Here is a 27,895-nt window from a genome sequence, read left to right as displayed (position 1 = left end):
GAAAGCTCGCCTGCCATTTTGAAAGCGGGCAGTTCCCCAGGGGCGGAGTCGCGGGCGAGGATGACGCAAGCCCCGTGGGTGACGCATCCGCCAATGGCTAAGCGGCAATGGAATAGAGACCATAGATATAGGAAGGGGGAGAAGCCTGAAAGAAATAGTCAAACAGCAGGACCTTAGAACCAGCTCTCAGCTTTGCTTTGTTTCTGGAGAAAGACACCCCTCTGCCTGTTCGCCTGTACACCTAAGTCCAGTGTCTTTTATAGGCGGCAGGGCTTTTGTTTTTTAAAAAACCTCAGCTTCAGACGTGGCTCTCCAAGTGGGCGCCGAGCAGAGCTCTGACGACGTCTCTGGTGTGCGCCGCCTCCGCCTCCGCCATCTTAATTGCGGGCAGCCTGCCGCTGAGGTGTCCTTTCAGCGGTTCCGCCAAACGGGCTGCAAGCGGCGGAAGGGAGAGACGCGAGGCTGGCGCTGCCAGGTGGGGCGCCGGGGCGAGGGCTGACCCCTCGGGGGCTGGGGTGGGGGCACGGCGGGCGCTCCTAGCTGCGGGGTCCCTGGGCTCTCGGGGCGGGGAGGGACCGGGCAGCGCCGGGCCTTGGGGGCCTACGTGCCCTCCTCCCAGGCGGGCAGCCCCTCCGTGGCCCCTTCTCCCCGCGCCTAGAAAACTAGCGGGCCAGTGCCGCTTTCTCCTTTCCATGCTAGCTTTCTACGTGCAGAGGGGGTTGCGGGTGGAAGAAAGATGATTTACTCTTGTAAAACACATACTGTACCTGCTCTCTCAGCTAGTAAAGGTAAAAGAACTAGTACATTTAGGGTATATTGAATATTCCAGCTTTCAGATTCTAAAAATGAGGGGTGCCAGAAAGTTGTAGCGGGACTTGGGAATTCAAAAGCTATTTTGGTTAAATTATTATAATTTGGTTTTGCTTGCTAAGCGAAATGTGTATAAGCAGTAGTATTTTCTGGGGGAAAAGAGGCCAGAACTCGCTGTGAATGCCTCCCGTGTTTTCTTAGAATGGCAATGGCACCCACCTGAGAGGGGCCGGAACTGAGCTTTGGTGAGTTCCAACTGAACCCCCCCCCCCGTGTGTAAGATTGCATAAAAATCATTAAAAATGACACTGAAGTACTTTCAGTTATATATTCCACATTCTCTGACATTTTCAGAAAGTAATATTAAGTTTCTGTGGTTTTTCCTGAGCACTTTGTGTTTTTTTTAATCAAAGATAGACTTACCAAGTTAAATGTTGTCCAGTCACAAAAATAACAGTAGATTCAAATTCATCACACCCAAAAGTTCTGTCCTAGGCCCGTTGTTGTTCAAATGTCTTTATAAATGATTTAGATGAAGTAATTGAGGGGATGCTCATCAAATTTGCAGATGACACCAAACTGGGAGGGGTAGCTAATACTGCAGAAGACAGAATCAGAATTCAACATGACCCTATCAGATTGGAGAACTGGACACAAGCTAACAAAATGAATTTCAATAGGGACAAATGTAAGGTTCTGCACTTAGGCAGATGCATAAATATAAGCTGGGGGACATCTGGTTTACTAGCAGTAGATGTGAAAAGGATCTAGGGGTCATGGTGGACCACAAGCTTAACATGAGTCAATAGTGTGATGCAGCAGCAAAAACACTATTCTAGGCTGCATCAAGAGAAGTCTAGTGTCCAGATCAAGGGAAGTAATAGAACCTCTCTATTCAGCCTTGGTGAGACCACACCTGGAATACTGTGTCCAATTCTGAGCACCACAATTTAAGCTGGATGTTGACAAGCTGGAACGTGTGCAGAGGAGGGCAACCAAGATGATCCAGGGTCTGGAAAGTAAGCCTTATGAGGAATGGTTGAAGGAGCTGAGTATGTTTAGTCTGGAAAAGAGGAGACTGAGAGGAGATATGATAGCAATCTTCGAATATCTTAAGGGCTGTCACATGGAGCATGCTTGTTTTCGAATATCTTAAGGGCTGTCACATGGAGCATGCTTGTTTTCGAATATCTTAAGGGCTGTCACATGGCGCATGCTTGTTTTCTTCTGCTCTGGAGGGTAGGACGCGAACCAATGGCTTCAAGTTGCAAGAAAGGAGATTCCGACTAAACATTCGGGAATAAGAGTAAGAGCTGTTTGGCAGTGGAACAGACTCCTACAAGAGGTGGTGGACTCTCCTTCCTTGGAGGTTTTTAAGCAGAGGTTGGATAGCCATCTGTCACGGATGCTTTAGCTGAGATTCCTGCATTGGCAGGGGCTGGGACTAGATGACCCTTGGGGTCCCTTCCAACTATAAGATTCTACAGTTCTATGAAAAACATATTTTAAAGAAATTTGCCAAAATTAAGTTTCACCCCCCCCCCCTAAAATGGCATGCCCTACTGGTTTGGACACCAGCTGAAAAGTAAGCCTTGCTGATTTCAATGGGATCTATTTCCAGGTGAGTCTGATTAAGATTGCAATCTTAAGCACCTGTCAAATTGCTACTATGGATCTATGGCTCCGAATAGTTGTGAACAAATTTGTTGTCTGTCTTTGCAGAAACATTGCTATTCTATGGCGACTTACCTGGAGTTTATTCAGCAAAATGAAGAGCGTGATGGGGTGCGTTTCAGCTGGAACATATGGCCCTCCAGCCGACTGGAGGCCACAAGAATGGTTGTCCCACTGGCCTGTCTACTGACTCCTTTGAAAGAAAGATTAGACCTGCCGCCTGTCCAGTATGAGCCAGTATTATGCAGCAGACCAACTTGCAAAACTGTACTTAATCCACTTTGGTATGACTTTCTTTAACATCTGTTGTTTCAGTGGAGCCATATTTTGTTAGTGACCTTATTCTGCAAAGCTCAAGACTGCACATTTTTCTTAGAGTAAAGAAAGCCCTAAATTGGAGTTTTGTAATTTAAACATACAGTATAGCAGATTCTTCCATGTCCTATCGGCAAGCCTGTGTGATACATTAAGATTGTATCATGATCCATTAATGTTAAAACTGGGTTGGCATACCCAAAGTATATTAAGAGAAGGGAGAATATTATTTTGGGTCAGAGGCACCGTATTGCTCCCAGTATTGAGGGGACCTAGCGTCGCACACCTGTGAAGTCACAGGTGTGGCGCACATTGCGTACATGTGACATCATACAACGTGTGTGCATCATCGGGAGGATGTTGAGCATGGAGCCCAGAGCCTTGTGGCTTCAGTGGCTGGTGGCTCCTCCTGAGTGGTGGACACTGATTCTGCTCCACGCTCGGCCTCTCCCGCTCCTCAACATTTGGGGGCTCAGACCCCTGCCAACAAATATTGAGGGGGCCGAAGACAGCTCTGTGTCTAGGAGTTGGTGCCTCTGTTTCCGATGCAAACCTTAATCATTCAAGCAAGTAAGCCCTGCAGTATGCATGAGAAGTGTCAAAACTTAGAAACCAGACACACTATCTTAGGCAACACAATTGCACCAGGTAGATATTTGGGCCATTGTGTTGTAGTTAGAGCTCCAGATTGAAAAGTAAGCTTGGAACCTCAGTAATTTTTATATAAATTTAATAAGCCTAATACAGATACACAGTTAGCTGTGGTTTCATAATTGGATTATAGGACTGAGTGTGTTTTTTCTCTGTCCTTTTCTTGTTTGCAAATTGCTTCCCCGCAAAAAGTCTGGCTTTTGCGTTATGTGTGAAGTAAACCTGGGTATTCTCTTTAAATGTAATTGGAGAACCCTGATCACAAGTAACACTGAATCTAGCTAGAGAGGATTGGGAAAGAATCCATGCATGGTAGGCAAGAGAAGCAGAAGCACAATCCTGTCACACACACACACACAACCTAAACACTGACTGATTGTATGTATGGCATTGGAGTCACAAGGATACTATTTATTTTCTAAGACAAAGCAAATGTAAGGAAACAGGCCTGGCAGTACTTACTCTTGTCCAAAGGCTAACAGGTTAAATGAAAGGGCAAACAGCAAGCCTGAAAAAGTGTCCCACTCCAGGGAGGGACACACAGATGCCTTGATACTTGCCAGTCAAAATAGCTCTCCTTGTTGAGGAACCACTTGCTGAAAAAATGTACATTTGCCTAATTGGCACTAATTGAAAGTACTCTTATTGGCTACTAGCAACTGAAATGAAGAGATTAAAGTTGGCTTTTATGAGGTAATGCCAGTAGTAGGAATTTTCTCTTAATATCATTAGTTTTGTTATGTCATATGTTTACCTTGAGGCTATGTATCAAAGACCTAATACCAATTATTTGAGAGAGAAATGGAGCACCCTGACATATATTCCCTTAAAGCGCAAGTTTGATATATCACAAGGATTTTAACAACTTTATTTCTCTTTTACAGTCAAGTTGATTATCGAGCGAAGCTTTGGGCTTGTAACTTCTGCTTTCAGCGAAACCAGGTGGGTTACATCTTCACTAACTTAACTCTCCCATTTGCCCAGATCAGTACACCTTTTTAATGTGTACTGCGAATGTAAAACTTTGACCAGTGACATTGACAAAAATGCTGCATAAAAACTTAGTTTCTGTTATTGAGCTGTCATCAGTATTTGCCATGCATTTGGTTGTTTTTATGAACCAGGTGCATCATTATATGTTGCCTTTATTAGTCAAATGACAGTGGCTCAATTTAGACATAGCACCAAATTCTGGTTCATAGTTTAGAATCATAGTTTAGAACCTTAACTGAAGCTTGAGCTTCTAAACCTACAATAGGAAAACTGTGTTTTAGAGGTGCTTGACTACTTTCATTCCAGCTGCTCAGCACACTGGGCTCAAGAAGCGTTGATCTCCAATAGTCAATTCATACATCATGCCAGACCAGGAGTTTGCACAAACCATAATTTGCAAACACATTCCAAATCATGTCAGTCAGCTGTCCTGTTAAACCATACATACGTTTGGTGTTAATAATGATTTGGTGTGATGTCTGAATTGAGTTTGTAAGTTACCTTGACCAACCACTTGAGCTAGTTTGCAAATCCTGTAGCCTGATTTCCAGTTTAATCAGAAATTCATCCCAAATTGGCAGCTGTCATTTTTATAGAATGTGTAATTAAATTCTCATTTTTTATTGAAATATAATTGCTTGTATATAGATAGATAGATTCTTTATTGTCATTACACAAGTGCAACATTGCACAGTGCAACGAAATTGGATGTCATCCCTTAAAAAAACAACAAAAGCAAAACAGCAACAACAACCAAACAAACCACATTCCAGCCACACCCACACCCACACCCATCAAACTCCCAGGTCACACTATCGAGTTACAGCATTCAAAAAGGCCACAGCTCTTGGATAGAAACTATTTTTCAGTCTATTTGTCCTTGACTTGATGTTTCTATATCTCCTGCCAGAAGGCAGTAGTGCAAACAGACTGTATCCCGGGTGAGATGCATCCTGCAGGATGTTGTTTGCTTTCCTAAGACAACGGGAACCGTACAGTTCTTCCAAAGATGGGAGAGGATGACCAATAATCCTTTGAGCTGTGGTTATGACCTTCTGGAGCACCTTCTTCTCCCTAGCTGTACAACTGGAGAACCAAGCACAAATACAGTATGTGAGAATGCTCTCTATGGAGCCTCGGTAGAAGGACACCAGCAGTTTCTCACTCAGATTGTTCTTCTTTAAAAGTCTGAGGAAATAAATTCTCTGCTGAGCCTTCTTCACCAGAGCAGTGGTATTTGCGCTCCAAGTCATGCCCTGATCGATAGTCACTCCCAAAAACCTGAATTCCGCCACCCTCTCCACCCGTTCCCCGTTGATATACAAGGGCTGAATGACCGCCTTTTTTGTCCTGTAATCCATCACCAATTCCTTGGTCTTAGCTGTATTAAGAGCCAGATTGTTCTCTCCACACCAAACACAGAGCCGCTCCACCTCGTCCCGATAGGCGGACTCATCCCCTCCTGAAATGAGCCCCACCACCGTAGTGTCATCAGCAAACTTGATGATTTTGTTGCTGGAATAGATGGCTGTACAGTCATACGTATAGAGAGTAAAGAGCAGGGGACTCAACACACAACCCTGTGGTGAGCCGGTGTTAAGGCTAAGGGCTTTGGACATATGTGACCCTACTCTAACCCTCTGAGAACGTTCTGACAAAAAATCCAAAACCCAGAGACAGGTGGAGTTGGAGAGTCCAATCGCCTCTAGCTTGGACACCAGTCTATGGGGGAGGATAGTGTTAAAAGCAGAGCTAAAATCCACAAACAGCAGCCTCACATAACTCCCCGGCTGCTCCAGATGGGACAGAGCAGCATGGAGAGTGGTGGTGATAGCGTCTTCTGTGGATCTATTTGCCCTGTATGCAAACTGGTAGTTGTCAAAAATTGGTGGAAGACAGGAAATAATGTGACGGCGCACCAGTTTCTCAAAGCACTTCATGATGATTGGAGTCAGTGCAACTGGTCTGTAGTCATTCAAACTACTGATTGTGGGTTTTTTAGGCAGAGGAACAATAGTTGACGACTTCAGGCAGGGTGGGACAATAGACTGGTGTAAGGACTTGTTGAAGATCTTAGTAAAGACCCTCGCCAGCTGATCCGCACAGCCCTTCAACACCTTTCCAGTGATGCCATCAGGTCCAGCAGCCTTACTCAGAACAAGTAAAAATAATAAAAAACAAAACAAAACGCTGAAAAACAAGGGAGAGTACTAAGCCGCAGCGTTTACAAGTGAGCTTTGACATATTTTGATGTATGTCCTAATCTTTGGTGTGTTTCTCCAGTTTCCTCCAGCATATGCAGGGATATCTGAAGTGAATCAACCAGCAGAGCTTATGCCACAGTTTTCCACAATTGAATATATAGTTCAGGTAATCCTTTGTATGCTGTGTTTGAAACTCCACTGTGTTTACTTTAGTATCTCTTTGACAGTAATCTTAAAGTGTTTAGACTATGGTTTTCTGTAAGGAAAAAAGGAAGTATTCTATTGTATATACTTCTATGTGGTAAATAAATGTTTTTCCTCCCACACAAGCGTGGTCCTCAGACACCCCTGATCTTTCTTTATGTGGTGGACACATGTTTGGAAGAGGAGGACTTGCAAGCTTTGAAGGAGTCCCTACAGATGTCTCTGAGTTTGCTGCCTCCTGATGCTCTTGTAGGGTTGATAACTTTCGGCAGAATGGTACAGGTTCATGAACTGAGCTGTGAAGGCATTTCCAAAAGTTATGTTTTCAGAGGCACTAAGGATCTAACTTCAAAACAAATACAGGTATGCTTTGCTTTAACTTTTATATAAAAACCCCTAACCCAACCTTGTCTGCCCCTCAAAAATTATTTTAAAGTGCAGTCTTCTGGGTTCCTCCAATTCTGATATGTGTTTTAATTGTCAGGATATGTTGGGTCTTACAAGGCCTGCAGCACCTGTTCAACAAGGAAGACCTCATCAGCCTCAGGAACAACCTCTTATTTCAAGCAGGTATATAGTTTTGCAAAGCAAACTGTATTTAAAAGGATGTACCGTATTTTTCGCTCTATAACACGCACCTGACCATAACACGCACATCGTTTTTAGAGGAGGAAAACAAGGGAAAAAACATTCTGAATGAAACAGTGGATGTATCATTTTTGGGCTTCATGCTGTGGCCACAGACATGTGATCTGATGGTGAATTTGGGGTGATCCAATGCAAAAATCCTGAGAATTCCTGTGGATCCATGCTTTGTAACCACGTTTTTGCACCATTGCAGCCCCAGGCAACAGTGGGTGCGTGATTTTTTTGGTGCAGGCTGTAGCCATGGACATGCTTTGTGATCTGATGGTGAATTTGGGGTGACCCAATGCAAAGATCCTGAGGATCCATGTGGATCCATGCTTTTTAACCACGTTTTTGCACCATTGCAGCCCCAGGCAACAGTGGGTGCGTGATTTTGGGGGGGCAGGCTGTAGCCATGGACATGCTATGTGATCTGATGGTGAATTTGGGGTGACCCAATGCAAAGATCCTGAGGATCCATGTGGATCTATGCTTTGTAACCACATTTTAAGTGGGGAGCGAAGGAAAAACAAAGAAGGGACATGAGAGGGGTGTGCAGAGAAGCAGCTGGCTAAGAATGCAGGAGAGGGATTTAACGGGAGGGAGGAAAGAAAGGCAAATGTTTCCCCCCACCCAAGCCAGCCATCTCTCTCTCTCTCTCTCTCTCCCTCCCTCCCTCCCTCCCTCCCTCCCCCTCTCTCTCTCCCTCCCCCCTCTCTCTCTCCCTCCCCCCTCTCTCTCCCTCTCCCCCAGCAGCACCGGAGCACAGAGAGGAATTCCCCTCTGCTTGCCTGGAGGGGAGGGGCTTTCCCTGCTCTTTGTTCCGTTTCAGCAAACACAGCAACGAAACAGAGGAGGGTGGGCAGTAAGACCCTGAGGCAGAATGCAGGAAAGCAGCCGCTTCCTCTTTTCAGATTTCCCTTCTCCGTGAAGCGCCGCGATTTGATTTTTGCCTGATTTTTCGGCTCCAGGGACCACACATTCGCTCTATAACACGCACAGACATTTCCCCTTCCTTTTTAGGAGAAAAAATCTGCGTGTTATAGAGGGAAAAATACGGTAGTTCATTGGCTTGCATGGAACTTCTAAAGATCCTTGTCTCTATAGATTCCTTTGCACGGATCAAATTTGTCTATTTTTGGCTATTTTGAAGCAGCTGCTTTTCTTATATATTTAGGAGAGAAGTGGCATTTACAGAATCTTAGAATTGTAGAGTTGGGAGGTCTATGATGGTCATCTAGTCCAGTCCCCTGCAGTGCCCAATGTGGGGCTCAAACCCACAACCCAGAGATTGAGAGTCTTATGCTCCACTGACTGAGCTATGATGGGCAAAGCTATGGTCGAAATAGCTTTTAGCAATTTTATCCAATTTGCATCTTCAGTTTGAAAAGATGGGAAATCATATGAAATGTTATATTAAAGTACGATCAATAATTTAACACTTTGAGGGCATATGGATTCATTTGAAAATGATACCTGATTCATATATTGTGGTGCAGTTGGGTGTGTCTCTCCCCCCCCCCCCAAATCATGTGGAATTTTATATGCTGTTATATGCTGTTGTGTTCTCATGCTGATCCCCTTGGGGTCCTCCAGCAAACAGATGGGCATGAGCTTTCATAGGCTAGAGCAGGTGTGGATGTAAGAGTGATCTTGTATGTTCTGTCTGGATTGATATGCACAGTTTGTATCCTGTAGTGCCCAGCTTGCTTCTGCTTGTATTTACTGATATTTGAGTAGTAAGATAGGAATGCAAGTAGCCTGAGAACTTTACACATCAAGTTTGTTCTCTGTAAAATAAAACACAGTGTACTTTTATTCTGAACTTCTGTAGATTTTTGCAGCCCGTTCACAAAATTGACATGAACCTGACAGATCTCCTAGGGCAACTGCAAAGGGACCCATGGCCAGTAACTCAGGGAAAGCGACCCCTGCGATCCACTGGAGTAGCTTTGTCGATTGCTGTTGGATTACTGGAGGTATCTTTGTTATACTGGTGGAGGAAGGAAGTGAAAATTATTTACTGCATTCAGTATCTGAAACTTGCATTGTTGAACATGCCTAAATTTAAAAAAAATGCCGTATGGTGTTCCTTCAATACTGCTTTGGAAATGAGATATTTTAGAATTGCTTATAGTGATATATGAAAAGTAATAACTTGCGATTGATTGCTATCTGACAATGATGTGTTGAAAGTGCATCCTTTCTGTATGCAATACTTTCTCCACCATTTTAATATAAGGCTGGAAAAGTGATAAAAGAGCATGAGCAGTCCTTATTCTTCCTAATAAAAATGTCAGGCTCAATTGATTTCTTTTTTTCTTAATAAAATATCTAAAATCCCCAGTGTGGTTGATATATACTGTACTGCCTTTGCAGACTACATTGCCTGCTGATATTTCATGTGTGTTTTCTTCTCTTCTCATCTCCAAGGGAACATTTCCAAATACTGGGGCCAGAATAATGTTGTTTACAGGAGGTCCACCAACTCAAGGGCCAGGCATGGTGGTGGGAGATGAGCTGAAAACTCCCATCCGTTCCTGGCATGATATAGAGAAAGACAATGCCCGGTTTATGAAAAAAGCTATGAAGGTAAGAGTTGGTCTCTGCTTTAAACTCTCTCTGTGTTAGGGGTCTGCTGGATTCTGGCTTTCCAGCAAAATATGTAGTTTCAGGAGCTTTTCTGAATGGAATGGAATGAACATTCTGAACAGAATGGAAATGTTCACCTGTCAGATGCCTGCTTCTTGAATAATCTTCTAAATCGTTTTTAATGCAAGCTGAAGTGGCTAAAATCTCTAATAAAGGTCCTGGATGAAAAATTTTCATATGTCTGTTGTACCAGCTGCTCCTTTTTAGACCATGATTTTTGCTGCTTTCTCTTCCCCCTAGTTGTTTTTGCTAAGACTGTAGTTTTCAGTCCTGCCTCAATGGTTGTTTCACAAATTTTAGTACTTGGGAGTAATCAGTTGCACTCAAACAAAAGTAATTAGGGGTAACTGACCTCCAGGTTTGCTATGCCACATGCAGCTCACTTGGTTAGAGTGTGGTGTTGCAGGTTTGATCTCCATAAGGGACAGCTGCATATTCCTGCATTGCAGGGGTTGGACTAGATTCCTGCATTGCATGAATCTATGTACTAACATATGCATGCTCATATTCATGTAGAGCTTTGGAACTCAGTAGTTGTTACATTTCAGTTTGACACCCATGGTTTAATGGGCTTGGCACTCTGAATCCCATAGTTTCCCATGCTATTGTTTACCTGTTGAATTTGGACAACTTTTTGTTGGACTGCATATTCCATCAAATTCCCGATGGGAGTTGTGGTCCAGCAACAGCTGGAGGACACCCTGTTGCTCTAGGATTATAATATTTAATCATATTGGTAATAAAATATATCTTCAAAATGTTTGTTATGTTTTCTTAGCACTATGAGACATTGGCTAATCGCGCAGCTACCAATGGACACTGCATTGATATTTATGCCTGTGCTCTTGATCAGACTGGACTTCTGGAGATGAAATGTTGTGCAAATCTTACTGGGTATGTTCTCAGTCCTCAACGGGAGGGTGTGCCTTGCTCTGTTTTCACATCATAGAGAAGGGATAGATTTCTGGATTGGTCCACAGTCTCTTTAGATGACTAGGAGGGACAGGTTTTCAATCTAGGGTTTTTTGAGTGGGAGAACGGAAATAATTGCAGTTATTTACTTCAGCCATTATCATGTATATAAATCCAATTTCTGGGTTCCTCTTCTTTTGCATACTATAGTATTACACTCAATACTATAGTATTACACTCAATCGTAACTATATATATATATATATACTTAAGTTTGAATTCAGTAGGAGAGTGAGAAGGATGGTTGGTTTATGTTTTGTAACCCAGCAGCAGTATTTTACTGTAACACATTCTTTTCTCAGGGGTCATATGGCGATGGGTGACTCCTTCAACACCTCTCTTTTCAAGCAGACTTTCCAGAGAGTGTTTAACAAAGATCCCAGTGGAGCATTCCAAATGGCTTTTGGGGCCTCTTTAGAAGTGAAGGTGAGTGTGGCAGACACCAACTGTATTTTGAAGTTGCAGGACAGTTTGTTAGGTATTACTGCTACACTCTCCTAACTTTGGAGGAATTGATAATACAGTTGCCAACTTCAGTCAAGATCCCTTATTCACAGTGGGGTGGTGTGCAACATTTTCACATAATAGTGGGTAATGGCCCTACATAAGACAGAGGTTCTCCGTATCTTGACATTGTCTTGTTTTATTCAATTTTTTCCTCAAAATTCCACTTTCTCATTCTGTACTTGGCAGAATTCACAATTTGAAAACAAGGAGTGTTGTGGGGAGGATTTATCCGGCTGTGGTCAGGGTGGCTGCTCAGGGGACTTCAAGGGACCCAGTGGACAATTGTTATTACTTTAGGATTACTTCAACCTTCATTTCACTTTAGACCTCTAGGGAGCTGAAGATTGGTGGAGCAATTGGACCATGTGTATCCCTAAACGCAAAAGGGCCATGCGTTTCTGAAAATGTAAGTGTGTGTATGGTTACTGTTTGTTTAAGTTACTTAGATGGTATGTCAATGACACAAATGCTATCATACATAACATAAAATGGAGTTTAGCATCTCAGTTTTTAGTGAGTGGTTATCTTATAGGTACAACAGAAAGTGATGTAGAGAGTTGGGGATTTGTCCGCCTTTTTGTTGCTGTGAGTAGCAGAGTTGAAATCAGGGCTGCCATGTGGTTTGATCTTGTTCCATATGAAGAAGGCTTTCATTGAAAGGATGTAGGATGTTCAGCTGCTAAGCAGGTTCTTGGCATCCATTTCTGGGGGTGGGAGAATCCCCCCCCCCAAACTGCAGCCTGCCACATTACACCTTGGATTTTTGCTTCAGGGAGGAGAATAATAGTAATAATAATAATAATAATAATAATAATAATAATAATAATAATAATAATAATAATAATATTAATTAATTATACCCTGCCCTCTCCTGTCAAGACCGGGCTCAGGGTGGCTAACAACCAATAATAAAAACAAGTTGATTGAAATACAACTTAAAAAACAAGATTAAAATACAACATTAAAACATTAAAATGCAGCCTCATCACAGGAAGAGAAAGGAAAAAGGAAAGAGGGGGAGGGAATAAAATTGATTCCAAGCCAAAGGCCAGGCGGAACAACTCTGTCTTACAGGCCCTGCGGAAAGAAATCAGATCCTGCAGGGCCCTGGTCTCATGAGACAAAGCATTCCACCAGGCTGGAGCCAGTGTTGAAAAGGCCCTGGCTCTGGTTGAGGCTAATCTGACTTCCTTAGGGCCCGGGACCTCTAGGGTGTTGCTATTTATCGACCTTAAGGTCCTCCGTGGGGCATACCAGGAGAGGCGGTCCCGTAGGTACGAGGGTCCTAGGAGCATGTGGGTGATACCTACTTTTGCTTTTTTTCAGGAATGTGCTCTGTGTGTGTGTGTGTGTGTGTGTGTGTGTGTGTGTGTGTTGTTCCTCTTTTCCAGAAGGGAAAAGTATGTTTATGTTGCCTCAGATTTGAGAGCTGAGGAGTTCCCTTATAAAATTAGGTGTATTGACTGGTTTTTTGCATAAGTTCATTGAAAAGATTTGGCTGATTTCTTTATCAGTTTTTTTATTATTTTGCACTTTCCTTCATGTGGTGTTTTAATACTACATTGTGTGTTTGTTGCCAATACTCTACATTTGTTACCCAGTATGATTTATCTTATTCTTTAGGACAGGGATGGAGAGCCTCCGGCCTGCAGGTCTTCCCATTTGGCCCACAGGTTCATTTCAGCCAAGCCATACCCACCAGTCCTACATCTGACATCATATGTGAAGTCAGGTGTGGAGCAGGTAGATGGCCTGTCTCAGCCAATGAGGACATTCAGGCACTTACAATCAGTTGATTATTGGATCTTGAGAAGCTCTTTTCAAAGTACTGGGCAAGCTAGTGCTTTGAAACGGGCTTCTGAAGGCCCCTCTGGGAAAAACAGGTCACCTGACATCATGTTCCACCTACCTGTTAGATGGGAGCCGCTGACTGATCTTACCCAGTTTTGCACTGCTGCTTTTGGAGGTCAGGCAGGAAATGGAGACTGTTGAATGCAGTGCCACAATTTGTCAGCTTTCAAGGTTTTTAGCTGGGGCAATTGGAATAAGATCCACTATTTGACTATTGATTCAAAACCCTAAAATGTACCGTATTTTTCACCCCATAAGGCGCACTGGCCCATAGGACACACCTAGTTTTTTTGGGGGGAGAAATAAAGGAAAAAAAATTATTCCCCCCCCCCCAGGGCTGTCCCCCGAGCTTGCGGGGCTGGCGATGAGGAGGAGCAAGCTTCTCCCTGCCGCCAGCCTTCTAACCAAGTCGGGGGACAGCGGGAAAGGCGCGCTGCGCCTCTCCCGCTGTCCCCCGAGCTTGCGGGGCTGGCGACGGGGAGGAGCAGGCTTCTCCCCGCCGCCAGCCTCCAAACCAGGTCGGGGGACAGCGGGATGGTGGCGTTCCGCCTCCCCGCTGTCCCCCGAGTTTGTGGGGCTGGCTGTGGGACTCTCCAGGCTTCAGCGAAAGCTTGCATTCGCCCCATAGGGCGCACACACATTTTCCCTTCATTTTTGGAGGGGAAAAAGTGCGTCCTATAGGGCGAAAAATACGGTATTTTATATAATTGACTTTTTATTTCTATTCTTTGTATATCGTACTGTTGTTATATTACTATGGCCAATGGCTGACGCAAATAATGATTCATTCATTCATTCACTCACTCACTCACTCACTCACTCACTCACTCACTCACTCATTCATTCTAAGGGACAGCCTTCTCCTTGCCTCCGGCTTGTGCAAGGTGGAAATGGGGCTGGGACTCCCTTAGACTTCTCTGTTGAGAGGTGTGGGTGTGCGCCCCTCAATAGAGAAGTTTAAAGGTGCCCCCAACTCACCTCCGTCGCAAGCCAGAGATAGGGTGGGGGTTCTGTTAGACACACACACCCCTGCCACCTTGCCAGGGCAGCAGCAGTTTAGCGTGCTTGCCTCACCTGCCACCACCTTGGCACAGGAGTCGGGCAGACTACCACTTTCTCCCTGGAGAAAGTGCCTGTGCAAGGTGAAGGCAGCCTCTCAGAGGGAGCCTGGCAGGCTCCAGAACCCTCCCTCCCAGTGAAGTCAGCTAGGTGGTGCAGAGTCTTCTTAATGCTGCTGCCGGGCCCAGCACTCATCAGCAGCCTCAGGCAGCCCAGCTCCGCAAGGCACGGATAAGGTGGCTTGCCCACTGGCTGAGAAGCACACAGAAGCGCCACATCCCTCTGTCTCATGTGTCAACAGGAGGGCTGTGGGGCTTGCTCAGCAACACGCAGTCAGCCAGGCAGAGGGAGTCTCTCACATCTGCCTGGCTGGCTGCTTGTTTGCCTCCACGCAAGCAAGTTGGATGGGCAGCAGGTCTCTTTTCTCCTGAATGATCCACTGGGAGGAAAGAGATTGGCCACCCCTCTTGCTTGCGAGGAGGCAAACACACAAGCCAGAGAAGCATTGGGGCTCCCTCAGCTGGAGGGCTTTGGGGGGGAGCCTTCTGTAAGTGGAGAGAAGATGATTTAGCAGGCTGTCTTATGCTGAAATGGGAAGTTGGTACTATGTGAGAATGATGGGGGGGGGGCGGGTTTGCGGGTAAACAGTCCAAGCAAATGCATGTCTACTCATAAGCAAGCCCTACTGAATTCATTGGGGTTAAATTGGCATATGAATCTGCAAGATCAAAGATGAGCTATGGTTCATATTTGTAGCCATAATGTAAACAGATGTTTCGGGTTTCAGAGTAGATCTGAGTATTTTGGATTCTCTTATAGGAACTTGGGATTGGTGGCACATGCCAGTGGAAGATTTGTAGCCTTGACCCCACCACAACTCTAGCCATTTATTTTGAAGTAGTAAACCAGGTGAGCCCGCCTATTTATTTATTTGCCTTTAATGTTGTATGTACATTATGAAACATTTTTTACTGTGCTATTCAAGTCAAGCAAATTTTCCATCCAGAAATTATAGCTGCTCTTTTTGAGCAATGCTTCAAGTTTAAGAAAGTATGATTCCAAGCTGCATCCTTATTTCCTTTGAGTGGGGGTTGCCACCACCCTGTTCTAACTATTTCTCATAATGTAATTAATTAGACTTGATTAAGCTGCAATCCTAAGCACTTATTAGAAGTAAGTTTCATTGAGCTCAGTGAGTCTTACTTCTGAATAAACATTCATAAGATTACACTGGCAGTCTATTTCTCATTAGTTTGGCCTGCACAATAATGTTGTTGTTTTTTGGTGGCTCTAAGAAACTGTTGATTTTGAGTATGCCATACTGCTTTTATTTTGTTTTCATTTTGTAACTGCATGATGTTTTCTACCTGCCCTTAAAATATCCTAAAGGAAACTTCTGTTTGTCTGGTTTTCAGCACAATGCACCAATACCTCAGGGTGGCAGAGGGGCTGTCCAGTTTGTTACACATTATCAGCATTCCAGCACACAGAGGCGCATTCGTGTGACTACAGTTGCTAGAAAGTGAGAACAACTTGGTGATATTTGGCTGTGTATTGGCTTCATGTTTATATTGTGTTGCTGCTTCATACAGGGTGTATACTTTTTCAGGAATTTGGGAGGGAGTTTGGTGTGTCCTTTAATCTTCAAAAATCTATGTGTACCAGTTGTTGCTGTTTTTAGTTGGGCAGATGCACAGAGTCAGCTGCAGCACATAGAAGCTGCATTTGACCAAGAAGCAGCTGCTGTCCTGATGGCTCGACTCGGTGTCTATAGAGCTGAATCAGAGGAAGGGCCTGATGTCCTACGATGGCTGGATAGGCAGCTAATCAGACTTGTGAGTATAATTAATTGTAAGCCTGTGTAATCTTAGGACTCAATTATTGTTTAAGCTGATTGGACTGCATTCTGGTGGAAATGTTTCAGATTGTGGGGTTTTTTAAAGCCCAGCTGGTATGAAACAAAATTTGAATAATCCATTCCAAATCCATTGGCTAAATCTAAAACATTGGGCTAGTTCAAACAAGTCTGAACTCTATTTTAACATTACAAGAACAAGCCTACACAACTCACAGGCTTGCATATTCCCCTCACCTCTTTTCCTCTGGCATGGCCACAAAGAGAGCAAAAGAAATGGCCTTCCCCTTTAAACTATTCAGCATTTCCTATTACATCTGAACTCAGTGATAAATCGGTACGCGTAAAGTAAACTTTGATCAATGAATAAGCCAGGATTTTAAACCATGGTATGGTCTTGGCTTATATGAACTAATCATAATTTAAACTAACCCAAGTTCCCCCAACTTCTGATCTTAACAAGCTTCAAACCATTGTTTAACATCCTGGCTTGTCGAAAACTAGTAACCATAATTTTCTGATTCAAAGGAAACAAGAAAGTGTGGTTAACTGGAGATTTCTTGACTTAATTGTGGCTCTCACAAAGGGAAGAGCAAAGGGGCACTGAGTACAGTCAAAATGCTTGTTCATATCTTGCCTTGCTAGCTGAGATGGTAGTTCAAAGCCAGGCCACTAAGTAAAATTCTCAGGTGTCTAAATTGAGCTTGTGTGTTTTGTTATTGTAGAATGAGTGACAGTTTCCAGGAGTGAGCAGAAAAGCATGGATGGGGAACCTGTGGCCCTCCAGATGTTATTGGATTCTAGCTATCACCAGTCCCAGCAACATCTGGAGGGCCACAGGTTTCCCACTCCTGATGTTATGCAGTTGATGTGATATAAACACTTGATTATCTAAGGATCAGTTTCTCCATTAGTAATTTTAAACTAAACTGCTTTACTAAATCCATCTGTGACAAATTTTATTCTATTATGTGATGAAATAAACATGCTTTTTCAAATTTCTTGGTAATATGATGTGATCTATTTCTTTTCTTGTTATGTTATGTTACATTATAATGTTTAAAACATTTAAGGTTTTATTACTATATATCTCCAACAGTGTCAGAAGTTTGGCCAATACAACAAAGATGATCCAAATTCTTTCAGATTGTCTGATTCATTCTCTTTGTATCCCCAGGTAAGAGGATATTTTTTGGAACTTTAAAAAAATTAGAACAATTGATAGGAGATAACAGTGGGATTCCAAGACTCTTATGATGATTAAACAAATTCTTAAAACAATGATGTGTTTGTGTGACATTCACTGACTTAATTCAGAGAGTTGAATGCAAACAAAGAGGAGGAAATGTTATGGTAGTAATTTTGATTGGTATTCTACTGAAAATCTCTACCATTTTCTGTGTCCCATGTAGTTCATGTTCCATTTGCGGCGATCTCCATTTCTTCAAGTGTTCAATAACAGCCCAGATGAATCTTCCTATTACCGTCATAACTTTGCCAGACAGGATCTGACTCAGTCTCTCATCATGATCCAGCCTATACTCTATTCTTATTCATTTTATGGACCACCTGAGGTGATTTGCTTTTGTTCAGTCCAAAGTTATAGTAGATACTTCTGTATATTTTGGGACACATGTTAAGCTAGGAGTAATGACCCCAAAATATCAAAATGTTTGTTTTTAGAATCTTACTGTGTGTATATTTTGGTGAAAATGTGCATCCTGAATTGTTAGAAGATCTAAAATATTTGTTCTCTGTTCTTAGTTACTGAAGAATAAAAACTCTAATGAAATGAAATCTGTGTTATAGTATTTAAAAGGCAGGGTGAGGAATTTGCGCCCCTCAAATAGTGGGGTCCAGAGGTTTTGATATCTACTAACAGTTGATAAGTGTGCTGAAGCTATATATCTTGATTTGAGTAGAAGATACCAGCATAATATTGAGAAGTACCGTATTTTTCGCTCCATAAAACACACTTTTTCCCTCCTAAAAAGTAAGGGGAAATGTTTGTGCATCTTATGGAGCGAATGCAGGCGGGAGGCTCTGCTCAGCGCTCCCTTTAAAGAGCCGTGTGGAGCATGTGTGTGGCTCCTGGGGGCTTTTCCCCTCCTCGGGGAAAAGCCTGCAAGTGCCGCACATACGCTCCACGCAGCTCGTGAAAGGGAGCGCTGAGCAGAGCCTGGGATGCATACAGGCTGTGCTCAGCACTCCCTTTAAAGAATATTTTTTTCTTGCATTCCTTCTCTAAAAACTATGTGCGTATTATGGTCAGGTGCGTCTTATGGAGCGAAAAATATGGTAGCTATTAATATTTGGTAGAAGTAAAAGATGCTATGTTAAAAAATATGTAATTGATTTCCTCTTTGGGTGGAGGGAAGTTGTTTGAGAATCTGCCTATTTTCTGTTTAGTTTGGTTGTTTGAAAGTTGAGGTTTTACAAAAGCTATATTCCACTTCACTTTTGTAATAAGATTAATGTGATTATTTTTTTCCTTTTCTTCTGCTTCTAGCCTGTACTTTTGGACAGCAGCAGCATTCTTGCCGATAGGATCCTCCTGATGGATTCTTTTTTCCAGATTGTTATCTACCTTGGTGAGGTAATGTCTGATAACCTTTTGTTGAAACTGAATGCTTCCTGTGAGGTTCTAAAAAGTTTAACAAGCTCCTGAAAATATATTGTCTATTTTATTATCTTTTATGTACAGTCGTACCTTGGTTTTTGAACAGCTTAGTTCTCGAACGTTCTGGCTCCTGAATGCCGCAAACCCAGAAGTGACTATTCTGGTTTGCGAACTATTTTTGAAAGCTGAACATCCAACGGGGCTTCTGCAGCTTCCAATTGGCTGCAGGAGCTTCCTGCAGCCAATCAGAAGCCACACTTTGGTTTCTGAATGTTTTGGAAGTTGAATAGACTTTCAGAATGGATTTCATTTCATTTCCAAGGTACGACTTTATTGGATAATTATTCTGGGATCCATATTCTTGTTTGTTTTCCCAGATGCTCTTGCCTTGTGCCTTTATAATTTGGTGAGTGGGGTGTGTGTTTAATCAATGTTTTTGGCTTAGGCATAGTGCCAAACCACAGTTAAAGCAGGCCTTTATGAAAAGGAAATATGTTCTATAGCAGTGGTTAGCCAAGTACTGTGGACCTCCTGTTTTTCTTTTTTCTTTTTAAAATTTTTAAATTAATTTTTCATTAATAACAGTCCATTGGAGGCCACATTAATACAATACCAAATCATACTAAATCATAATGCAATCAAAAGAGCCAATTAATCAGTCCTGAATTCAATGTTTTTGGATGACTTCCTGTGTTCCAGCTATCAGGAGCTGATGTTATTCCTTGGTCCTGCTCCAATTCTCTTATAGTCCAAATACCACAATTCCGATCTTAATCCGTTGTTTTAGCAGCCACTAGTATGATGATTTTTGTTCACATTTAACAAATCCATATCCATTAAGTTGCAGAGGGAATTTATATCTTGTATTTTTGTGTGTGAAATATTTGTTTACATTCTTCTTTTCCTTTGTGTTGTAATCAATCCTCTTCAACATTGCCCCTCCTTTGAGGACTTATTTCTTATTACGCCACAGTTTCTCCATTTTGCCTCTCCAAAACTGAAAGCACTCCAGCGTCCAGCCGTGACTCCTGGCTTACTTCCAGCATTTGTCTCCTTTGAACTGTTCCAACCTTCTAACAAGCTGGTGTCTTGCCAAAACCATAATAAATCAAAATTAGAGCCCTCTTTAGTAGGCAATGTCACAAGTCATCACAGTATTTCACACAGTCTATTCTTTCAAGTACTCCGTAAAGAAAATTATAAGTTCTTGTTGAATCCCTCTTGCATTCCATATATAGTTATAATCCATTAATAATTTCATTCCATTAGTAATTAATTGATTCTTCTTCAGTGAAGCCTTGTCGAATTATAGCCCAGCAAATATAATGTAAATATAATGTAAAAAGAGAAGAAAGGCTCCCCTTCACTTACATAGCATTCCAATTACGATGAGAGTCCTCTCCAGATCAAAACCTTGGCACTCAGTAGCTGATTCATTTAGCAAGTTATCTTTCTCCTTCACCCAGAACACATCTGTTTAAGTCCAAATTCAGATCCATCTTAAAAGAAACAGAAGTACCTCTGCTCATGGCGACTGCATTGGGGAGTTTCCAATACGTGCAGTGCTATGTACTCTGCATCCGTGCCCCCACATTCCATCGGAGCAAGAGGCAGTTATTGGATGATCCGCGAGTGAAAGCTCCCCCCCCGACCCTGGTGTGGGGCTTGCAAGGATAATTACTCCCAGATTATCCTTAATTAACTGCACGGCTGGCATCCACTATTGTGGGATCCACTGTTCGCCATGGCGGCTGCACCGGAAGTGGACCTCCTGTTTTTCAAAAGCCAAGCCATGGACCCCCTACTTTTGCAAATGTTGATATCTTTGTGGTAGTTTTTGTTACGTGAATGGTGCCACCATACTCTCCAACATGTCCCATCGCAAAACTGGGATGTGCCACTTCTGGATCGTGCTCCCATGTGAATCATGTGGGCCCGGGACTGCACAGGGCCCATTCCAAACATCTTGCTTCTCCTTTATGTCTGAACAAGGTGAGATGAAGATTCTGCACTAACACAAACCATAGATTATGAAGCAAAAACAGGCTTGTCCGTCAGTACCTAATAATAAAAGTTGAAATACTTTAATCCCTCATTCTCTTTCCTTTCAGACTATTGCCCAGTGGCGTAAAGCTGGCTATCAAGATATGCCTGAATATGAAAACTTCAAGCACTTACTGCAAGCTCCACTGGATGATGCTCAAGAAATTCTGCAGACAAGATTCCCAATGCCACGTTACATTAACACGGAGCATGGAAGCAGTCAGGTAAGGCAGAGCATTACAAAGGTGTGTGATGACACTTAACAGAAATATATGTAGAAGTGGATTTTGAACAGGTCCCGATACCTAGTGTTTATTTAGAGTCCGAAAGGATTTTGTTTTATCTTCAGCCATATTAATAAGTGTGTACCACAGCCACGCTATAAAATGTATGTTTCTTTCTTGCACTAAAGGTTACTGTACTGGTCATACTGTACTGTACTTAGGATGTCAACTCCTGGGAGTTACTTGTTTTGATACAGTTTGTACCTCTTGCTCATCTGTTTATTCTCTCAGGCTGTTCTGTTGATTATTTTAAGATTCCTCCAGGAACCTTAGAACACTGATTCTATACAGCTATCCTGTAGTGTAGGCTAGTACAGTGGTATCTCTGGTTGCGAACGGGATCCGTTCGGAGGCCCGTTCGCAATATGAAAAGAGTGCAACCTGCAGCGGCGCATCTGCGCACGCGCAGGTTGCGATTTGCTGCTTCTACGCATTCGCATGGTGTCATTTTTGCGCTTCTGCGCATGCGCGAGTGGTGAAACCTGGAAGTAACCCTTTCCGGTACTTCCGGGTTGCCGCGGGACATAACCTGAAAGAACGTAACATGAAGCGGATGTAACATGAGGTATGACTGTATCAAAGCTGAAGACCTGCCCAAGGCCACCCAGTCTGCTTCATAGCTTAATAAGGAATTGACTATGCATTCCCCACTGCTTAAATAGAGCCTCTGCATCTTCATTTAGTACCAGACGTTTACATTCTACTATCTTATAGTTGGGCTTTCCTCCCCACATAAAATCATAGAGTTTGAAGGGCCCATGGGGGTCATATAGTCCAACCCTCTGCGATGCAGGAATCTTTATTATTATTTAGTTTTTTATTCATACTTTTCAAATTTATACATTTCATTAGTTTTACAATCAATTTAACATTCCAAAATTTGACTTCCCCCTCTTTCTGTGGTTCCTTAAATGTATTTTTTAATATCTTCTGTGTATCCAAATTCATTTAACTTACTCTTTTAATTATCTACCATAAATATATACTCTTATAAATCTGCAGGTTATTACAGTAATCCTGCTAATGTCTTTATCTGTCTACAATTTATCTGTAAATATTCAATAAACCATTTCCATTCTTTTATAAAAAGTTTGTTATCTTGATTTCTTATTCTTCTGGTAAGTTTCACCATTTCTGTATATTCCATAAGTTTTTGTAGCCATTCTTCCTTTACTGGGGCTTCTGCATTTTTGGGCAAGTAACATTCTTGCTGCTGTAGTAGCATACATAAATAAATTTCTATACAATTTAGGTAGTTCTGTCCCTATAATTCCCAAAAGAAAAGCTTCTGGTTTTTTTTAATAAAAGTTATTTTGAACATCTTTTTCAATTCACTATATATCATTCCCCAGTAAGCTTTAACCTTACTACAATACCACCACATATGATAAAAAGAACCTTCTTTCTCTTTAAATTTCCAACATTTGTTTGATTTAAATTTATACATTCTTGCCATTTTGGTATTAGATATCAACGATATATAATTTTCACATAATTTTCTCTTAAACCATAGCATGCTGTAAATTTTATATCCAAATTCCACAATTGTTCCCATGCTTCTATATCTATGACCAATATCTGTGCGCAGTGTATCTTTGAGGATTTTGCTTGCTCATCCTTTGTCTCCCATTCCAATGTTTTATACATTTTAGACAACATTTTTACATTACACTCCAATCTTTTTTAAAATACTTTATTCAGATGATGACATTGTAACCGTGTTGTTAATTTCCCAGATAATTCTTTAAATTCATTTAATTTATACTCTCCTCGCTCGTTTTAATAAATTTCTATAAGTTGTCCACACTTCTACCATATTCTTTTTCTTTACCGCTATAGCTTCCAGAAGTGAGAGCCAAAATGGTGTTCTTACCTCTAATAAACTTTATCCCATACTCTGTACAAATTTTTCATAATTATATGGCTTGTAAATCCTTTGTGAACTTTCACCTTTTAGTACCATAAACAAGGGTGCTACCCAAAAATATTATCATGACCTTCTAAGTCTAAAATATGTGACTTCTCTAATGTCATCCATTCCTTCAACCAACAAAGGCAAGATGCCTCATAATATAATCTCATATGCCAGATATGCAATGCAGGAATCTTTGCCCAATGTGGGACTCGAATCCACAACCTTGAGATCAAGAGTCTCATGTCCTACCTGACTGAGCTATCCAGTGTTGAGGTTAAATAAAATAACAGGTATTCTTATCCTGTGAACTTCTACATTTTTCATTGGGATATACCGGTAATTTATTTTAAGGTTTCTGTCCAAACATGGGTGTACAGAGCCCTCAATGTAGCACACAATCAATCAATCAATCAATCAATCAACCAACCAACCAACCAACCAACATAAATATCTATTGGACGATCCAAAAACACAAGCTCATCAGTAAGTTGTATCCTGCCCACTGCAACAGGGAATCTCAGAGTAAACAGCTGGGCTGGCTTGGTGTGCTGCTTTGTCATGTGCGTAAGATGCTTGGGAGTTTCTCTTAGCTCAAAAGGCAGCCATTAGCTTGCTTTTTCAGTAAGCAGACTGCTGCCTTTTGAACTAAGAGAAACTCCCAAACATCTTGAGCACATTACAGTCCTCTATAGTTGAAGGCATGTATCATTTTAACTGATTTCATACTTGAGAGATGTCATCGCCCAAACAAATGTGTATTACTTCTTTCTAATCATTTACTTGAAATATGCCAGTAACCATTTGAACTATTAAAATCAGCAGACTAGTTTTTTGTAGTGGCAGAATTCTTCCTTCCTTCCAAGTTCCTCTTCTGTGAAAGTTCCCTGTTTTTTATTTATCTTGAGCTGAGAAGAGCAGTATACAGTGGTACCTTGGGTTACATAAGCTTCAGGTTACATACGCTTCAGGTTACAGACTCCGCTAACCCAGAAATAGTACCTTGGGTTAAGAACTTTGCTTTAGGATGAGAACAGAAATCGCGCGGCTGCGGCGCAGCAGCAGTGGGAGGCTCCATTAGCTAAAGTGGTGCTTCAGGTTAAGAACAGTTTCAGGTCAAGAACGAACCTCCGGAACGAATTAAGTATGTAACCAGAGGTACCATTGTACATGCAATCACTTGACAAATTCACATGGACATTTAGGATATAGTGATAAGCTTGATATTTCATTTAGTATTATGTCTAACCAACTTTCTCATTTTGGCTTTTATAGGCACGCTTTCTCTTGTCTAAAGTGAATCCTTCGCAGACTCATAATAATCTCTATGCATGGGGACAAGTAAGTAATGAAATACCTACTCCTGTGTTTAAAGTGTATATTTTTATTCTGTATATGTATTCACAGTTTAATTTACTACATCAAAATTAGGGAGTAGGGATGTGGGCATTGTTTTTGGTATTCAGGAGGCTTGGTTTTCATCCCCTTTCATCCAGTCTTCCAGTTGCTGTGGGACAGCCAATACAGTATGCTGTAAGAAGTGTGACATAAAAATACACAAATTGGAACTAGGATATTCTGCAGTGTTTTGAGGGGGCGGGAATCAAATATAGTGTACATCAGTCATGAGGAACCTGTGGTCCTCTAGATCAGTGTTTCCCAACCTTTTTTGGGCAAAGGCACACTTGTTTCATGAAAAAAATCTCGAGGCACACCACCATTAGAAAATGTTTAAAAAATTAACTCTGTGCCTATATTGACTATATTATAAAGTAACTCTCTTTAATAGGAATCAAATAAACACAAAGAAAGTATTTTATAATTACTTTATTATGAAATAGTAAGTAAACAGAAATATGAAAAATTATAAAATACTTTATTCAGTGCGCCTTTTGTCCCTCTCCTCGAAATGCTCCAACTCAATGTTCCTCCGCGGGCTGGCCATTGGAGAGCCGTGTCGCCCACACCGCAGCCCAATACAATATGAACCCTCCCCTCGCAAGCGGCAACCCCTCCACACTCCCCACCTTAAGCCTCCACAGGCGCCCTGCCCAAAGAGATGCCCGCCCGCGCGCGAGGGGATCCTTTACCTCAGCATCCCGCCAAAAAAAAAAAAAAAAGAGGGCGGGAGACTGCGGTCCCTCAGAGGCTGGGCGTTAGGAAGAAGCAGCCGCCTTCATCCAAGCAGGAGCAGCAGCAGCTGTAGCTGTAGTAGCGCCAAGCTGTGCCGGGGACTCCGTGCCCATGAGGGGAGGGAGGGGAGAGAGAGGAGAGGCAGCAGGTCGCCCTCTTAAGTCACACGCGCGCAGGCACCACCACGCATCCCTCGCGCCCTCTCGCAGAGCCCCTGCTCAGCACCTCCCGCCTCGGGGACGCCCGTCATGAGCTGCTGAGAGGCCGCCAAGCCTCCAGGCTGCTCCCATTCAGCCTTAGGCGCGCGCCCGCCTCGGGAAAAGCGGTGCTGGGAGGCGGAGAGAGAGAGAGAGAGGACGCCGCTGGCCGCGTCCCACCCTCAGTCAGTCAGCTCGGAGCTACTGAGGAGAGGGAGGTGGGGACGACGGCGCGTCTGTTCCGCTCGGGGCCCGCGCGCCCCCGCCCCCCTCTCCAGAATCCCCAACTAAATACGATGCGCTAAGGGAGGGGGGAGAACCCACCCACAAAGAGGACGCCTTTCTGCAGGGCGCCTAAGGCCTCTCTCCGCCCGACTCGCCCGCCTCCCTCCCACGGCACACCAGGCAACGTCTCGCGGCACACTAGTGTGCCGTGGAACACCGGTTGGGAAACACTGCTCTAGATGATAACGGACTCCAGCTTAAATCATCATTGGCTATTGGACATACATCATTGATTTTTATCCATCCTGGTGCATTCATACCATCCATTCTGCATACCATCAGTGTGTACATACTTGCAACAGAATTACATTGAATACATCTGCAGTGGATTCTAGTTGACAAAAGCTTACGCCGTAATTAATGTAGTCTTTAAGTTGCTGCAAAATTTAGTCTGTGTTGTAGCAAAACAGCAAACATAGCTAACCTTCCAGAAAAATTTAGTTAAGTCTGTCTAGTATAAGGCCTGTGAGAAATTAGAATAAAAATTGTAACATAGATTAGTAGAGCTAAATTAGATAGCTTTGTATTCTATGATTAATTGCACTTAATCTGTCCAGTTACCCCCCCCCCCCCCGGCCGCCCACTGGTTACATTAGCTTTGGTTTTGGTGTTAAAATGTAACTTCTTTTTCCAGGAATCTGGTGCTCCAATCCTAACAGATGATGTTAGTCTGCAGGTATTCATGGATCATCTGAAGAAACTGGCTGTTTCAAGTGCATCATAATTTTGACCTGCTGAAGAAATCTCAAAAAATCATTGAACTAAGTGAATCATGCTACTGATTACAACCTGCCAAGAAACTGATAACATTCCTACCCCTCTCTTCAATTGATTTTTCTTATTGATTCCACATAACAAAGATGTGAGGGAGTTTTTTATTTTAGAGTTAACTTATTTGTATTCCTTTTGTTTGTGTTCTGCCAATTCTACCTTTTCCTTCATGTCATTATTACAAAATGATGAATTATCTCACCTGTTGTCTCCTATAACTCACCTTTTTTTACTTGTACTTAAAAATAGTAATAACAATAATTGAGGAAGGTATTGATGCTTGGCGCTGTCACTAGCTAACTTCTTAATTGCCTGGTTTGCATAAATGCAGTTAAACTTTGGCATGAGCATGTTAAAAGGAACTGAATAGAAGTTCTAAACAGTTTTATTTAAGAAACACCCAACATTTCCAAATTGGTATTAAGATTTTTTTTCTGCTTTTATGAGCTGTTTAGTGTAGCTGTAAATTTCAAATCTGGGCACATACTCTGGATATTGTATAAGGGGCCAATAGCTTCTGGGGAAAAGCCCCTGTTCTTACTTTACCTTTGAAAATATATCTTACCGACAAGAGTATTGCCTACAATTAAGTAGGCAATGCAGTGAATTAGGAGGCTATAAGGGGAAGGAAGGGCTACCCGGAGCTGCTTTAGACTTGAGAAATCATTAATCCATCTAGTTTGAAACTGTCTACTAGAACTGGCAACAGCCCTCAAGCCTTGTGGTCATGCCACGAAGGATGTCAGGCATTGACTCATGTGTACAATCCCTGAGTTGTGCCCCCAGAATCAAAGGGAATTCACCTGTGCCATTCTATAGTTGTGGATGTAGTCTTTACCTTTTCTAACTGGTGGAGTGGGCTGAGGTGCTACTGAAACCCTGGCTTGAGAGGCTGATGATGTTAGCTGTTGGCTGGTGAGGGAGAAAAGAGGAAGAGTTGTTTCATTATGAACATTTAGCTGTTCAGCCTTCTTATTCTCTTGATCTTTCAGTGTGAATCAACATAGTATTTCTTGAGACAATGTGACAGCTCCTGATATTTTTAACCTTTTTCTATTGTGAACCACAGTAATAATACTAAATCTATTAAATCCCTGATAAATTGCTTATTTCTTTCTGTAAGGTGTCATTTTTATTTGTGTGTTCAGCGTATTTAGTTACATGATATATCTGAATCAACTATAATAAGGCACAGAGTTTTCCATGGGGAGCTAAGAAAGCTTAGTTGTATGAACAGGAAGATAAAGAATGTGAGTATTATGTGCCAAAAATAGCA

General features: G+C 42.4%; 1 protein-coding gene and 1 long non-coding RNA gene across 3 annotated transcripts in view; one reads left to right on the top strand and one right to left on the bottom strand.

Moving 5' to 3' along the window:
* The window catches only part of LOC307220077, a 45,474-nt gene extending 43,110 nt beyond the window's left edge, over nucleotides 1-2,364 (bottom strand). Inside the window, exon 1 of the long non-coding RNA XR_013840692.1 lies at nucleotides 1,234-2,364. This is a non-coding gene — a long non-coding RNA (uncharacterized lncRNA). The remainder of the gene's footprint in view (nucleotides 1-1,233) is intronic.
* SEC23B (SEC23 homolog B, COPII coat complex component) lies at nucleotides 378-27,728 on the top strand. Of its 2 annotated transcripts, none has more exons than XM_079983542.1 (20): nucleotides 378-475; nucleotides 2,533-2,768; nucleotides 4,335-4,392; nucleotides 6,727-6,813; nucleotides 6,978-7,214; nucleotides 7,336-7,421; nucleotides 9,313-9,457; nucleotides 9,912-10,070; nucleotides 10,909-11,024; nucleotides 11,405-11,528; nucleotides 11,935-12,015; nucleotides 15,339-15,428; nucleotides 15,935-16,041; nucleotides 16,201-16,354; nucleotides 17,474-17,551; nucleotides 17,787-17,948; nucleotides 18,884-18,970; nucleotides 21,106-21,261; nucleotides 24,509-24,574; nucleotides 26,483-27,728. In XM_079983542.1, the coding sequence occupies exons 2-20, from the start codon at nucleotides 2,548-2,550 to the stop codon at nucleotides 26,570-26,572; spliced, it is 2,304 nt and encodes a 767-aa protein (XP_079839668.1). In that variant the 5' UTR covers nucleotides 378-475; nucleotides 2,533-2,547; the 3' UTR covers nucleotides 26,573-27,728. The 2 variants fall into 2 exon arrangements, with proteins under 2 accessions (XP_079839668.1, XP_079839669.1); XM_079983543.1 differs by lacking the exon at nucleotides 378-475 and adding an exon at nucleotides 646-788.
* The last annotated feature ends 167 nt before the right edge of the window (nucleotides 27,729-27,895 follow it).

The sequence above is a fragment of the Podarcis cretensis genome (genome assembly GCF_951804945.1).
Source record: "Podarcis cretensis genome assembly, chromosome: 7".
NCBI classification, from domain to species: domain Eukaryota; kingdom Metazoa; phylum Chordata; class Lepidosauria; order Squamata; family Lacertidae; genus Podarcis; species Podarcis cretensis.
The sequence above is the reverse complement of the archived record's forward strand: the minus strand, read 5'-3'. Positions and strand labels throughout refer to the sequence as shown.

Bases quoted from the DNA above. Each gene is read 5' to 3' on its own strand.
- SEC23B (XM_079983542.1), top strand. From the start codon at position 2,548: ATGGCGACTTACCTGGAGTTTATTCAGCAAAATGAAGAGCGTGATGGG. The intron at 6,814-6,977 runs GTAATCCTTTGT...CTCCCACACAAG, and splicing joins CAATTGAATATATAGTTCAG to CGTGGTCCTCAGACACCCCT. The intron at 16,042-16,200 runs GTGAGAACAACT...TGCTGTTTTTAG, and splicing joins GTGACTACAGTTGCTAGAAA to TTGGGCAGATGCACAGAGTC.